Source organism: Cricetulus griseus, chromosome 4, assembly GCF_003668045.3.
Source record: "Cricetulus griseus strain 17A/GY chromosome 4, alternate assembly CriGri-PICRH-1.0, whole genome shotgun sequence".
NCBI classification, from domain to species: Eukaryota; Metazoa; Chordata; class Mammalia; order Rodentia; family Cricetidae; genus Cricetulus; species Cricetulus griseus.
The window spans coordinates 157,165,796-157,181,640 of NC_048597.1; the positions used below are offsets into that span (position 1 = coordinate 157,165,796).

The 15,845-nt window shown below is 47.5% G+C and overlaps 1 protein-coding gene across 1 annotated transcript in view; it reads left to right on the plus strand.

Moving 5' to 3' along the window:
- Positions 1-203: 203 nt before the first annotated feature.
- The window catches only part of Dscaml1 (DS cell adhesion molecule like 1), a 308,468-nt gene continuing 292,826 nt past the window's right edge, over positions 204-15,845 (plus strand). The window contains exon 1 of the mRNA XM_035444387.1: positions 204-321. Within this exon, the coding sequence (XP_035300278.1) occupies positions 219-321 (103 nt within the window). The 5' untranslated portion in view covers positions 204-218. The remainder of the gene's footprint in view (positions 322-15,845) is intronic.

Consider the following 15,845-nt stretch of genomic DNA (forward strand, 5'->3'; position numbering starts at 1 on the left):
CTGAACTATATTTCCCAGGACACATTGGATTAACCCCACATTGCCGTTAGCTCATACAATCTGGGTTTTAATTTGGCAAATGATGGTCACTGTGCCGTCCCCTTTGCTGTCCCCATGCTGTCCCCTTTTCCCACCACCATGACCTTGTGACACCCTTCTTTCAATCTCCCACAGTTTTCAGGGAACCCTACACCGTCCGTGTGGAGGATCAAAGGTCAATGCGTGGCAACGTGGCCGTCTTTAAGTGCCTCATCCCCTCTTCCGTGCAGGAATATGTTAGTGTCGTGTCTTGGGAGAAAGACACAGTCTCCATCACTCCAGGTAAGGAATCATGGTTGGTGGCTGGCAGAGCTGCCTGGGTGGTGGATGGTGCCTGAATTGGTCTATGAATGGAGCAAGACCATGACAATGGCTTTAGAGACTGATGTGTTAACTGCTCTGTGGAATTCTGGCAAATGAGCATCTTTGGTGTCCATCTGACCATCTCTGTGTGGGATGGTAAAATCCATGTGCTGAGACCTGCTATCTATAAAGGTCCCACAGACACAAGGCAGGGCTGCTTTTGACCACTGGGTCACCTCTTGAACTTGCTCTGATTTATGAAAGTCTTTGGCAGTTTCACCTGTGACGGGTGGTAGGACAGGCAGGGCACATTTGTGCTCTGTGTGTGACTAGGGTAATGAGGCTGGACATTTGGTGAACCAGGCCTAAGGAAGTATGTGTACAGGACTTCTGCTTTCCTGTGAGCTGGCTGAAATGTCAGAAGATCCCCTCAGCGACTGACATCGGAATTGGGTGAGACAGTATTGTAGAAAACCCTCGTTGTTTCATTTTCACCTGGGAAAGATTGTCTCTCCATCAGGAAGCAGGTCTAGGAACCTCACAAACGGACCTCTTAAATCTTTGTTTAACCTTCAAGCTCCAATACAAAAGCCCACCCCACCCTTTATTGCCCCACACCACAGGGGCTCCAATTTCCTTCCTCTTTGAAGGTTCTTCCTGTGAAGTGAAGCATCCTGGCCAGGACTGTCCAAGCAGCCTGTCAGCATCAAGGTTCCCATGGTCTTCAGAATTAGTTGAGAATGTGCCTCTATAGCCACCTGTGATAGAGCAGGATTCTTCATCATGTTGAGTTCCCTCCACCCTGGGATGTGAGCAGTACCTTTGAAATAGCAATGGTTGGGTGAGCTGAATCCAAATCACTCAGGAGCAGGCCTGGGTCTCAGCACTGACCACAGCTCTTTAGATGGATCTAGGGTACAGCGGGGTGGGACCTATGCTCACATGTTTGTAGGTAGCGTGGCAGGTGCTTTAAGAAGAAGAAGAAGACAACATAAAAGTGTGCCACGTTCTCACTACTTTCTCTCAGTTCCAAGCAGACACCAGGTGAAAAGATCTCTCAGCACAAGACAGGTTAGCAGCTTGGTGGTAACAAGGCAGACTCAATGCTACATACAGATGCCTTCTCTCGTTTTTTGTAAAACTGTAAGTCACTGGGAGCTGTCTAGAAGGAGATCTCCCAAGAGAAAGAGAGAGAAGAGAGAAGAAAACCAGGGTTGAGAATGGTACTGTTGGCACCTATAGGAAAAGTGCTTGGACCTCAGGGGAGCATCTGTGGGAGCCTCATCTGAGGTCCCAGATGAGACATGGCAAACACAGTCAAAGATCCAAAGGCATTCTTCACGTAGGGAGCACAGGCTGGTGGATGTTCTCACATCTCTGGTGAGGCCTCAGAAATGATGGACACTAGGATTCCTGCAGTTCTAGCAAAGTCAGGCTTAAGACATTTAAAGACCATAAGGAAATGTGGTATTTCTTATACACTTGGGTTTATGGATGAAGCATTATGTCCATTAAAATAATAATTATGTTATTAAAACTTTTTGAGTGCTTGCTATTTTCCTGGCACTGGGCTGACACCTTCATACATCATCTCGTTTTAGCCTCACAGAAAGCCCAGAAGTATATTTTCCCCCTTTCCACTTACAGAAGAGAAAACTTAGGCTCAGAGGAGGAGCTCAATTTCTTCCAGATCACGTGTCCATTACTCAGATGAGGCAGAAACCCAAGCAGGATTTTCCCCAAGTTTTTGCTTCCCCTGTGTGCACACAAATGTGCCCAGGGTACGATGAGGCTTTAAATGTGTGCTGTAGGCAGTGAGAGCTTTGGGGAAAATACTGTTAGTGTTTAAAGGGATGGTTTGATGGAACCAAATGCAGGTAGTGATTAAGAACCTAGAATCTGGGGCCAGAGTGCCTGCGACGGAAGTTCACTCCATTGCTTACTAGCTGGGTGAGTTGTCTGCTTCCCACAACTGTGGAATGGGTTTATGGGGTTGAAATAAAAATATGCAATGCTCAGAATGTTGCCTGACATTCTGAGCATGTGCTGGGTTGTAGCTTCCATTGTTTAAGTAGAAGACAGTGTCCTTCATTATATCCACTGGTTCCTGGTATGATGCGTGTATTTCTACAATGTAGCTGGCCTTGTGTGTCTCCTAGGAATGATAACAGTGTTGCTGTTTTGCATGCATCCTTACATCCCAACACATTGTCCTCTGTACTCAGAACAGTAAGGGCTCACTCAGTGTCCACTGAGGAAGGAATGGCTGCTTGAGATTCTGAGGGATTCTGGAAGGCAGTCTGGACAGATGGGGACATGAGGACAAGCTGGCACATACCAGGTAGCCAGAGCAGAGCAGGTGGGGAGGGAAGGTTAACTAGCTTATGTGCCCAGGAGCTGGAAGCAGCAAGATCCCCCAGGTAACCCTTGTAGTTGGTGCTTCAGAGCTGTCTTTGATGTCAGGACCAGGCTGGAAGCCCCAAAGGGCATAATTACCAGAGAAGTGGCCTTGATGCTAATCTGCAGGACCGTGTTAAACTTTGGTAGACTGGAGAATTTCCCTCTCTTGCCTAGCCTTCCAGCTTCAACCATAATCATACTAGATCCTTTTCTAGCTATTTGTTGGGTCCGGGGACAGTCTTCCTGATACATTGAGTCTAACCAATACATCTCTGGGAGAACCCAGGGGAAATGGAGACAGTGGGGCTTGGCTGCACCTGGTCTCTGTAGGTGAGGACCAGAGACTGGGGACACATCGCGTGTGCTTTAATTTTGGAAGATGCAAGTAGTTTATACAATTTTGTAAAATAGTGTTTTTATACTCCAGTGTTTCAGTGTGCATACTGCACATTTAGGTATGTGTTTTGTGGTAGCAGGATGCTGCTTCTTACCATGGAGGAGGCAATACTCTGGTCTGAAAGTGGAGAACGGATGCAGCAGTTTTAGCATCTGGAGCAGGGAGCTTGTGTTAACTTTGATCTCTGGATCCATGGGCTAGTCTATCAATTTCTACACTCTAGGGCCAGCAGGAACAGGTGCTGGAAAGCCAAAGGAAAACCAGAAAGCTGGGGTGGACCAGTTGAGGTCTCAGAAAACATCCTCCTTGGGAAAAGCATGTTCCCTGGGAGGAAGGGCCTGTTGGCCACAGAATGGGAGCAAGGCCTCCTGTGCCTCTTCTTGATGGGACCCAATATTTAAACAAGCTCTGGGAGTTGAGTATTTGCTCACAGGCTGCCCTTCTTGGCAAGCCATGCTGTCTTGGAGCTGGCCACCAAAGCCATATCCAGCTTTTTGTTATAGTTTCTCAGAGGTGGGAGAAGCTAGAGAGACAGCTCAGCCAACTATTGCTCCTGTCTCCACTTGCCTTCCCAACCTCTCCTGCCTTCAGCTGTTTGTTGGTTTTCAATCTGGTCTTCTAAAAGTATATGTAAAATCTTTGACCTCCCAGACTCCTACCCCAACGGCCCTTCTAGAGTACCTAGTGTGTGTGTGTGTGTGTGTGTGTGTGTGTGTGTGTGTGTGTGTGTGTGTGTGTGTGTAGTGTTGGTGTAGGAAGAGGGGGAGTGAAACCATCTCTTCAGAGCAGGCAGGGTAGCCATAAGAAGACTAAGGGCGTTGTACAAACATAGATCAGAATTAAGGCCTTCAGTGAAGCCAAGATGTGGTTTAATTTCCCATCTGTATGATCACCATTACAATGCATGTTATTGGATATAAAGATAAATCCGGCCCTGTTCCTAATAGCTTTTAATTTCCACCAGACCTGATTATATCGATGCAGGCTCCTTGTGGGAGTTTCCCAGCATGCTCTTCCCCAGCATTCTGACTGGCTTTCTTAGCCCCAGTGGGGAGTTTTGGACACAGCTCAGATGCCAGCCAGATGTATCCCCTGCTGCCCTGGAAGATGAGCCTGGCTGAGCTGCCTTGTTGGTGTGGATTGTGGCTCTTGGATGCTAAGCTGTCACTGGGCCTTGGTCCAGCATGGGGGTAAATCAAGCACTCTGCATCTTGGGGGGAGGGGGCAAGCAGAGACAAAGGGAATCTGCCGGGGAGGGGATCTCTCTGAAAAGACTCTTGCTTCAAGGATTCTCATTAGACAGTGCCTTGCCCTGCTACCCAGACTAAAGCATCCCAAGGTTTTCCATGGACTTCCATCTCTCTCTCTCTCTCTCTATTGGTCTCTGCTGTTTTTCTGGCCTAACTTACCTTCCCATCAAGACCCTATACCTCCTTTCTCCTGGAACTTGGTGCCCACATGTCCCCTCCATGGGTCTGAACCACAAGCCTGCAGCAGATGTTACAGCTCCTTTGGCTCTGTTCCCATTATTTTTATCCGTCTGCATAGGAGGGTGTGCAATACTCTTTTCCTGTCATTTTATTTCATCCCTGGGACCAGCATAACACTGCTACAGAGTGATAAAGATAACAGGATTAAGGGTGATGCCTGTCATGTATGGAGCCCTCTTTTGGGGCATTTCACAGATTCTATCTCTAACCCTCACAAACACCTTTTAAGGCAGATCATGTCCCCCATTTATAAATGATGATATACAGGCCCAGGGAAGTTAAGCATCTTTCTCATGCCACACAGCTGATTGAGTTGTGGCCTGGATTTGGGGTGGGGGAGCTTCTGGCTTAGTCTGCTTCCTGCTGACTCTCTGGAGCAGGTTCCCAGAAGAAATCATCTATTCTGTCCTTGGACTTCAACCCAGAATGGGGAGCCTGTCCCTGACTTCTGCACTTGCCTGTGGACAGAATCATGTCACTAACCACCCAGCTCTCTAGCTGTGTGGTCAGTGACCAGAGGCTCTGGCCTTTCTGACAGGCAGCAGATTTCTAGCTTGGAGACCAGTGGACAGGATCAACAGGATCACCATTCTCACATGAAGGCTGAAGAGGACACCAGCTCTTGATTCTAGTGGAGACATAGGGAACTGAGTTTTGACCTAGGAACTGAGCACTGACCTCCTGCCTCAGCTCTGCTGCCTGGAGATAGATGATCCCACTACAGTAAACAGATGTAAGCTGGCTTTGGCTCTGGAATGCAGATTTGCTTTATGAATTACAGTTCACACATGCTGACCCTAGGGCTACTTCAATCCTGTGTGTCTGCTCTAAATTGGAAGGCTGGGAGAGGCTGGGCACAAACATGAATGGGATGGTGGTCCCAGGAACCCTTTAAGGGGCCACAAGTAGGCTACAAGTGAACTCCTGGATTTACAGACTGTCAGGATGGGAGAGGCCCCTGGGTCACAGAGCTAGCTGACCCTTCTTGGTGACTGGTGTGAGACTCGGGCCTAGATCTATGCTGTCAGGCCAGTTTCTGGCTGCACATGTTTAGGGCGCACAGTTTAATGACTCATAGGGGATTTTATTTATTTATTTACTCAAGCTTCTCACCTTCTTTGTCTAAATTCTACCCATCCTCCAAAGTATTTTCAAACACCATTCTGTTCTGACTCCTGCCAGGACGGGATTTGATCATCACCCAGACTGGCTCTTTCCCAGGGACCCTGTTCCACATGCTCTCCTAGCTCCTGTCTTGGGTCATTAATGGTGTTTTAGAACCCGTGTCACCCCTCCTACAGGAGTGAGGCACCCTCTGGGACATGTCTTCACCCAGCCCCTTTGCTCTGATGCTCAGGGGAGGTGGTCAGCAATGAGGACAAAGTGCCCACCATAGCACTGACCCTTGGAGGCAGGAAGTGAGAGGCCTGGGTATGTGGCAGTATGCATCTCAGACTGGCTTATGCTTGGCAGTCACTCGATGCAAACCTGGAAACAATGCAGGTGTGCTGCAGCACAGTGAGCACCAGCCCCTTCGCTGGCTCTGTCTGCTCTGTGTGCTCAGGCCCCAGCTTAGGGATAAGCATTCCCTAAGTTTGTAACACACTGCTGGGTTTTCTTGTTTGCTGCATAATTGTTACTGTGCCCGTCTTTCTTATGAGGGTATACAGGTAGTTTTAGCGACTTGTGGAGAGAGAAGAGAAATTAAAGGGAAGAAAATGAATGCATATTAAACTGCCCATCTGTAGGGTCTTGTGGCAGTCATTTGTATGCTGTCTCATTTCATTCTCCTGGTGAGTCTATGAGGGAAACACCTCCACTTGCAGATTTAAAGAGAAAACAACACCAGAGAGACCAGGCAATTTGCTCCAGAGCACAAAGCTTCCACCAGGCAAAACCTGAAACTCTTTGCTCCTGGACCCCAAGCTCCTTCCTCATGACAGTGACTTTGGGGTTGTCTAGAGCCGTCCAGCTGTCATTGTTTCCTTTGTGAGGGCAGCTACCTAGAGGAAAGGCAGCTGACGCTTCTGTTTCTCTTTGCTTTGGTGACGAAGGAAACATGGGACTCAAATAGTCCTAGATTCTCTCCTCAAGTACAGAGAGGATGCTCTGTCTACTGAAGTCTTTAAGCAGATTTTGTCAAAAAAAAAAAAAAAAAAAACTGGGTGTGATGACGTATTTCATGGCATTTGAGAGGTGGAGACTGAAGGAGTTTAAGTCTAGCCTTGGCTGCATGAGATGCTGTCTTGAAAACAAAAGCAAAAGAAAACCCTTAAATTCAACACACTTTGCAACTTAGAGATTCAAAGGAAACCCTCAGGAACCACAAAGACACCCTTTCCCTGATCCGGGGGCCCATGGTGAAGGATAAACACAATAATAATGGATGAGAAGAAATAAATGGACAGTTACCAGCATTCACACTCTCCTGTGATACACACCCTTCCTGGGTCTTGTCAGTTCATCTCCACGTCATCCTACCTAACAGGTTCTCTTACTACACACATTCCAATGTCAAGGGTCTGAGACACATGGAGGTCAGCCACTTGCCCCGGTCAGCACAGTATGACTTCCCTCTTGGGCTCCTTTGCCATCTGTGTTCAGCACTGCCTTTTTCTGTACTGAGAGCAGTGCGGAAACCAAGCGCATTTACAGGTATCCTATCTTTGAGTCCTCCCGACCACATCTGTGTGAGATAAAGGGATTCATTGAACAGTGAACTAAGGTTTAGGGTGGGGCGTAAGGCCTTCCCAAAGCCATGCCACCAGGAGGAGCTCAACTGGACTCTGGTTTTGCAACCTTTATCCCAGGAGCTCTGGAGGCTCTGTGCTTGTCTGGCTCCCCGGGACTCCTTCCAATGTCCCAGCAGGCAGCCTGTTCTGCAGTCATTCGCCAGTTGGTTGGTTCCAGAGCCATCAGCCTCGCTCCCCAGTCAAGCAGAAATGTCTGTGTTTGCAGGTGCCTCTGGCGGTGTGTGCATGTGTCGTGTTTTGCTTTTCCACTTAGTTCATGGCAGGCACTGCGTTTCCAGAGCACCCACTGGGTGAATTTCCGAAGATTTAAGGCAGTTGCAGGCAAACACCATGCCCCAGGATCATGCTGCGACAGTGGACACAGAACAAGCAGCATTGTTTGGTTAAGTTGGCACCTCTGTAAGTTACCCTGAAATCAGAGCAGAATTCTTTATAGAAGGTTATCCTATACATAAATCATCATTAGACCACCTCATTTTTGTTTAATGCCTACCTAACTGTGCTGCAGTCTAAAAATGTGTGTTTAGTGAAGTCAAGGGTTGCAGGGAAATTATAGGGTTTTCAAAAACCCATTTGCTTTGCCAGTGCTCACATCAGAATCAATCTTACCTTCAGTTCTCAATCGCATTGCAAACAGGCAGCATTGCTTGCCGAATCCTGGCATTTAATATAGGGTAGCGTTTATTCAGAAGGAGCCAACAGCGCTTGCAGAATGGCGGAGCTATGTATAGATGCCACTTCCTGCCAAGCCTGTGATTTTGAACTCTGTGGCGTATCCATAAGCTGTCTCTGCCATAGTGAGAGCCACGGCCACAGTCACAGCTGCAGCCACGGCCAGTCATGTGGAGATGGTGCCCAGGTTGTGGGTGCTGAGGATGAGTGGGCTGGGCTGAGGGTGGGGGGTCAGCATCTGTAAGACTGTGTATCAGCACACAGTAGGCACTTAGACAATTTTTTTTGATGATTAGAAAAAGGTTTAGCCAGGGTAGTGGCTGGCTGTGTGGTCTGGGTTGGAAAAGGAAGGAGTGGGTTCAAGAAAAAAAAATGTGCATAGTGCTACCTGGCCCTACAGTGACTAAGATAAAGCCACTGCTCCTTTGTACTCCCCAACCAGCAAGACTTGTTTGGCCTTCCTGAAGGGATGAAGCTGTATGGCAAAGAATTTAGGATTAGGGTTCAGGGACTAGGGTTCAAATTTGGCCCTGCTCCTTGCTTTCCATAAATGGCTCAGCAAGCCCTTTAGGCTTGTAGAGTTTTGAAGTTACCAGGTTTTTGTTTGTTTGTTTTGTCTTTTTTTTTTTTTCAAGACAGGGTTTCTTTGTGTAGCTCTGACTGGGCTGGAACTCTCCGGCTGGCTTTGAACTCACAGAGATCATCTTCCTCTGCCTCCCAAGTGCTGGGATTAAAGGCATATGCTACCATGCCCAGCACCGTGCTGTTTTGAGAATGAGAAATTACATTCTTTTTTTTTTTTCCTGTATGTAAGATAGGGGATAGCTATTCTCCGTATATATGACATTTTTTTCATGCAGATCTGTTCTCTACATATAGACATTGTGTGTGCAGAACATTGATCCTCCTACTGCTAGGCAGACATGCACCAAGTCCTTGGACCAGAACTGGAGTCCCAAGGAGTTTGGTCAAATGCTTAGGTGGACTCTCAGAAGTTCTTGGGGTTAAGACTTCAAAACCAGAGTCCAGTGGAGCACTTCCTGGTGACACACCCTTGTGCGAGCCTCACAGCCCCAACCCTCCTCTACCTCAGGCCTTCATTTCTGTTGGTTCAATGAATCTGTTGGATTGTGAAGAATGATCATACAAGTGTGAACATAGAGGTGTGAACAGGTGGACAAGAAGCTATTTACAGGGATTCATGTGGCCTCCAGGGCTACAAGGAAAAGAGTGGTGAAACAGCCTGATGATGTGGCAGAGGCAGGGAGCTCCCCGGCATGTGCTCCTGTGTTGGTGGCCGGACACCTGGCAACTGACTGTGCCCTGGGACCTGCAAAGCCTATGTCTGCAAGCCTCCTCTGTGGGAGTTACTCTCCTCACTGCTGTCACCTGCGAAAAGCAGCTTATGAGAGGAGGGCCCGTTTTGGTTTTCAGTATGAAGGTAGAGGGCATGGGAGGGGGGAAGTGTACTGGCAGGAATGGATCCAGGAGGCAGCGGCAGGAGCATGAGGCTGCCCTCTGGCATCTTCAGAGAGTAGAAAACAGAGAGAAGACAAGAAGCAACGCAGGGCTATAAACCTCAAAGACCCCACCCATATCCATGCCCCAACCCCATCCATACACCCCATCCCTGTCTATACACCCCACCCCTATCCATATCCTCACCTCATCCATGCCCCCGTCCACACACCCCCACCCCATCCACACCCCCACCCCTATCCATACTCCCCAGCCATACGCGCTCCCAACCATATGCTCCATTTCCTCTAGCTAGTGTCTACCTCTGGAAAGTCGCACATCCTCCCTCAACAGCACCACCAGCTGGGGACTGAGTTCAAACACAGAAGCCTGTATTCAAACCCTACTACCTGCCTTTCCCAGTTGACTTTCCCAGCAGTCTTGTGGGCTATCTGAGGCTTTGTGAAGCAAACGTTTTCCTTCTTAAATCACAAGGCTAAAGTCTCCCTGAGTAAGATGCAGAATGGGAAAGAGCTTGACAGGATCTCTAAACAGGGTCTCGACCACATTGCCAAACCTCTGTCTCCAAAAATGTTTACATTATAATTCATAACAGTAGCAAAATTACAGTTATGGAGTAACAACTAAATAATTTTATGGCTATGTCACCACCACATGAGGAACTGTATTAAAGGGTCGCAGCATTAGGAAGACTCAGAACCTCCATTCTAGAGTCTAGAATGTTCCAGAGCATACCACTACAAGGTATCTTCTAAGGAAGCTGTTTGGTTGTAGAGGCCTTCCTCGAGATGTGGCTGGACATAGCAGACTGTAGCTGTGTGGTACCATATATTGAGTCAGTTCCTTCCCATATGTTGGCATAAGCAACCCCAACTGACTGAATTTTTAGTTCATTATTTAAGCTAGCAAATGCTTTTTTGAGCACTTCCTGTGTACAAGATGCTGTGTTTTGCAGACAGTGATTCCCAGGGGTCTTTGCTTCAGGACCCCAAGGGATTGGGGCGGGGAATTCCTCTTCCCACACACCCAAGAAACTCAAAATAGATACGTATGCACATGTATAAATAGTATGCACAATATAATTTGTTCATATTGAATATGTATGTGTGAACATTCACACACACACACACACACACACACACACACACACACACACACACACACATTGCTTTATACTTTGTCACCTGCCTAGAACTCTAGTAATTCCCATAACAGAGACCTGAGGGAGACACCGTGGTTTCCTGTCATGGCAAATGGCATCTTGGAGCATCCCTCTTGTGGTACATCTCATGAGCTAGGGGCTGGGAGCTCTAGGCCTTGCCTCTTCCCCGAGCAAAGAGGGCAGTCCCCATCCCCTCTTTATGTTTAAGTGTTCTGAATTTTCTGGGTAGCTTTGGTCCCTATTGGGCATGGAAGGGCGGGCAGAAGAATGGGCATAAGTAGGGAGCACTAATTCTGTTTTTGAGGGGCTTAGTGTCTGATAAACAAGATGCTCAGGATACTGGTGTCCCCAACCCGAGGCAGTGTGTAATAAATATGTAAGTGACATTAATTTCTCTGGTCCAGAATTAGGGAGTCATTTCTCATACTTAGACAAGGTACCTTTCCTAAGACTCTTGCAGAATACATCCACTGGGTAGGCTGATTTCCTACAGAGGAGAGTTGTAGACCTGTCAGATGTCAACTATAGAGTCACCTGGGAGCTTTCAAGAACACTGGTGTCCAAACACACACACACACACACACACACATACACACACACACCCCACACACCATCACAGTTGGGCTCCAGGTGAAGAAAACCATAGGAGTAAGCTCCTGGGGATCCCTAAAGCATGGCTTGACTGGAGCTCAGAAGTGATCAGTGGTGGGAATGACTGATGCTGCATGAGCCATGTATAATTGAAGGGCAATGGGGAGTCACTGAAGATTTTGAGTGGGGTGGGGGAATGTTCAGTGGTATTTCAGGGAAAGGGGAGGTGGTCCTCAGCCTGAGGTACTGGAATCCACGTCTGCTTCTGAATTTCCCTGAGATTATTGCTAGGACTTCTTGGGGAGGTAGAACATGGATCAATGTTTCTCCTACATCCTACACTTTCCATCATGCTCTAGTCTGCTTCTTGGTCCCACAATTTATAGCATTCCCAATCCAAAAACTAGAACTCTGAAGTAATCCCCAAACCTGAAGTGTTTTAAACATGGGACTTTTCCTGGGGAGACATGAACAAAAGTCTATTCTCTCCATCAGTGACAGACTTAAGGAAAGATCCCACCCAAGTCTAGGGAGTCAGTGAGTTTATGGGGTTCTTACAGGAGTATGGGTGGCTCGAAGCCAAGCTTCATCACCCAAAAGCTACCCCAGCATGGGTGGTGGAAACGTTGCATCCCAGGAGCTTCCGGCACAGATTGAGGCAGCTTCACTGGAAGGTCTCCTCTCCATAGCAACTGTTCACCACTTGTGGACTCTCCAGGAGGGGCCTTATGAGTCTTTTTGCTTTCTGAACTTCCTGACTCACCTCATGGGTTTTTATGAGCTTCCCCCTGTTTCCTGAATCTAAAGAAGAAATGTTTCAGTTCTGAGGAAATAGCTAGACAATAACCAACTTGATGTCACAGATAGAAAATTCCACACCTGGTCTCCTTTATGGGTCTCGGCAAAAGACAGTCACACTAAAAACACTGTGTGACATTACCTTCAGGTTATGGATACAAGGTATGCTTGAAACGGAAGCGATTTTAGTATTTAGACTTGGGTCTCATCCTGGAGAGACCTCAGTGTATGTATACAGATATTCCAAAATCTAAACATTTTTTCTCAAGATTCTTAACCTTTGGTAATAAGCTACGTTTTACTGTGCTATGACAACTTACACCATACTTTGGTGTGCATTAAATTTGGTTCTCATATTGAGCCTGCAGTGCGTCGAAGCCAGTGCCTTCATTTGCAGATGAGCACACAGAGACCTGGCAACTACTGTACCTCTCTAGTTCCCTGAAAGGGTCAGGCCCCAGCGGCAGCTTCTGTGCTGGAGTGAGACCCTCTACAGGCCTAGGCTTAGGGATGACCTTATGTTTCCCAGAACATTTCATCATGATGGGAGCCTATGATTAGTGAAGACATACTTAACCAGCCTGTAGACCACAACTAACTAAAGAAAACAGTAGTACTATGGCTTTCTTTCTACTGACTGAGTTCACTTTCTCAAGGCCCTTTCAGGCTGTCTGGTCTCGTTTGATATTTTTTATGTTTAGATGGGTGACTGAGGCTCAGAGAGATGCTTTCCATGATGCCAGGAAGTAGTGGCAGGATGGGAGAGGAGGTAGTTCAGGATTGTATGGTTTGGGGATACCATAAAGCACACAGCACTTGCCTGTGACAGGCCTTGTAAGAACTGCTTTATCTAAACTAATTCTGAAGATTTAAAGAAAGGGAGGGGCCAATGCACACACTGATGTAGCCACTGTGCCCTCCTGGGACCTGTGTTCCTGAGGACACCTAATCTCACATGACATTTCACTGGGGCTACCTGGTGCATGGCTCCAAGATCCTCCACAGGGCTGGACTATCTGCAGGAGGTGAACAGAAGACTTCAGGAAAAAGGCCTCAGATCTGGACTTTAGTCCCCAGGATGCCATTGGACCTAAGGCCATATGTCCAACTCTAAGGCCTTCGTCTAAATATGTGCAGACTGGGGCCTGAAGCATGAGGCTGGGACTAGAGTGAGAACTCATAGCAGAGACCATGTGTTCAGGTATGACCCCTTTGTATCTGTTCTTCTCCCTCCCCTTCTCCTTTGCATAGTTTCTTCTTATAGGCATGTGGTGTCTCAGAGTATATTGGTATACCTCTAAGCAAGTAGGAAGCTTGCAGAAGGTTCTAGTTTCTGCAGGGCCCCTCTCTGCATGTTACTTTCCTCATCTGCAAGTGAAAGGCCAGAACAGGTGAAGCCCTTTGGTCCCTCCCTGCTTCATGCAACTCAACAGACTCTATCAGGTCACACTGGGTACTGGGATATGGTGACAGGTTGGTGTCCTACAATGGGTAAGCAGACGGATTAGAAAAACATTCCAAAGTGTATATTAAGAAATCCTCACACAATGGGCACAAAGAAATGGGATGGACAGTGTAGCCATCTCTATGCCGATGATTGTTGTAATTCAGGCCAAACCTTGTCCCACCGCTTGGGAACTTGGCACAGTGCATTACCCCTCTGAGAATGGCAGGCAGTACCTTGGCTTTGTACGCAGGTGTGGAGGTCCCTTTAAGAGGCAAGCTCTGCCTACTTTCTCGTGCTCTCTTTCTGTTGTTTCTCTGAGGAGGCAGCCCTCTCTGTCTCTCTCCCCCTCTCTCTTTCCCTCTCTCCTCTCTCTTCCCTCCTCTTACTCCCTTACCTTCCCCCAATAAACTTTCCACAGAAGTTTCGTCTGTAGGTCTGTCTGTCTGCTGTTTGTCCCTCGCCCACTGTGGGACCCATCAATGCCATATTGCTAACAATGCTGGCAAAGACACTAGAAACCAGTATGGGCAAATGTGCTTAGTATATACAGTGAAGCACCATGCTGCAGAGAGAACACATGCTGCAGAACTTCACAAACCAGCCCGGACATGTTGCAGGGAGGGTGGTAAATGGGGGAGGGGTGGCGGTGGCAAATTGCAGAAGCATGAGAGCAGTGTGGTGCCATTTGTACAGAGTTTGAAAACATGCAAGCCAGTCCTCTGTACTATTTTGGGGTACACACATATGCAGCAACAGCACCCCAACATGCATGGGCCGATAAACACCATACTCAAAGCAGTGCTTACCTCCAAGGAAGAGGCGCTGGTTCGGGAAAGAGAAACAGCAGCTTTTCAGAATGTCTTATTTTCTAAACAGTTTCTTCTAAAAGTGATCTGATGAAAACAGAGTAAAAAGAAACACGGGACTCTTTATTTTTATGTTCTTCTTATTTTTTTAACATGCATGTTATAGTTCATTTAAAAAGGTCATTTATTTCACGGCAGGGTACAAGGTCATAGAAGGCTGACATAAGCCTTGGGTCTCTCTGTGATATTTCTAGGGCTAGGGGTGGCTGATCCTGGAGAAGATAAGGAGAGGTGGCCTTGGGGGAGAGGCCAGCGCACACATCACCTGTTCAGCTCTGCTCTTTGGATACTTGTTTCTTAAACCCTTCCCCGGAGCCACCTTGGACAGGATTGGTGTGCGGTAGTTGTTAAATAACAATGATAAAAGTGGTATAAATATGAGAGGAGGAGAAATGTATCTGCTGTGGGACCAACCATAATCTACTTCTCTGTTTAACGAGAGCCTAGAGACCCAGCGTGAGGCCACTGAAAATTAAGAACACCAGGAGGATTAATGGGGTTGCACAGCCTGGTGTTTGCTGCTTTCCCAAAGTCAGGAGTTGGTGAGGGTCCTAGCAGCCCTTTGTCCTTCGGTGCTGGCGACAGGTGATCAACAGTTGCATACAGACAGATGAGTGGCCAACTGGGGAAGGGAAAGTGGTTTGGAGATGGGAGGCCAGGAGAAGCACTAATAATTAACCCCTTGGATAGGCTGCTCCCTGTTTCCAGCTCAGGTTACAAGAGAAAGCTGGGAGCTGGACTCACAGTACACAGAGAAACTGAAGAGGGAAAAGTAATCTCCTGCCCCACCCACATTGTCTTTAGACCCTGACCTGGGATCTGTGAAGCTGAGGTCTCCCAGTCAGAGGCCCACGGGGACGGCCAGCTGCTTGTCTTGCTTTGGCTCCTAGAGGCACTTACCTTTATTGGTTTGCCCTGAAACAGTGATTGCCCCCGTGCTTGCTCTATTTCCCCCTTTCCTTCACTGAGTGCCCAGGTGATACCTACAGATGGCAAAACTGCTTTGTAAGACCCAGAAGGAGCCTTGAAAACCACTGAGCCCAATCCCTTGGCTGATGTACAAAGATGCCTTTTGCAGCCTGAATTGGACCTGGAATCCAAGTGTCAAGAAGTGCTCTGGTAGCTGGACATGGTGGTGGTACATAACTATAATCCTAGCACTTGGGCAACTAAAGCAGGGAATCTTGAATTTGAGGTCAGCTTGACATACATAGTAAGACTTAGTCTTAAAAGAAAAAAAACAGTGAAAAAAGCATCTTTTTATACTACAGGATGAGGGCATTGGCCTCAACCTCCCTGGGGTGGACTCTTGCTGAGGTCCTCTGAAATCAGGCTATCGATTCATATTTACAAAGAGTGCAGAATTAGTGTGCTTTCCCCACCCCCATGTACCTCCTTTATCACACATAGACATCTAATCAACATATTCATCCTGCACTGAAGAGCAC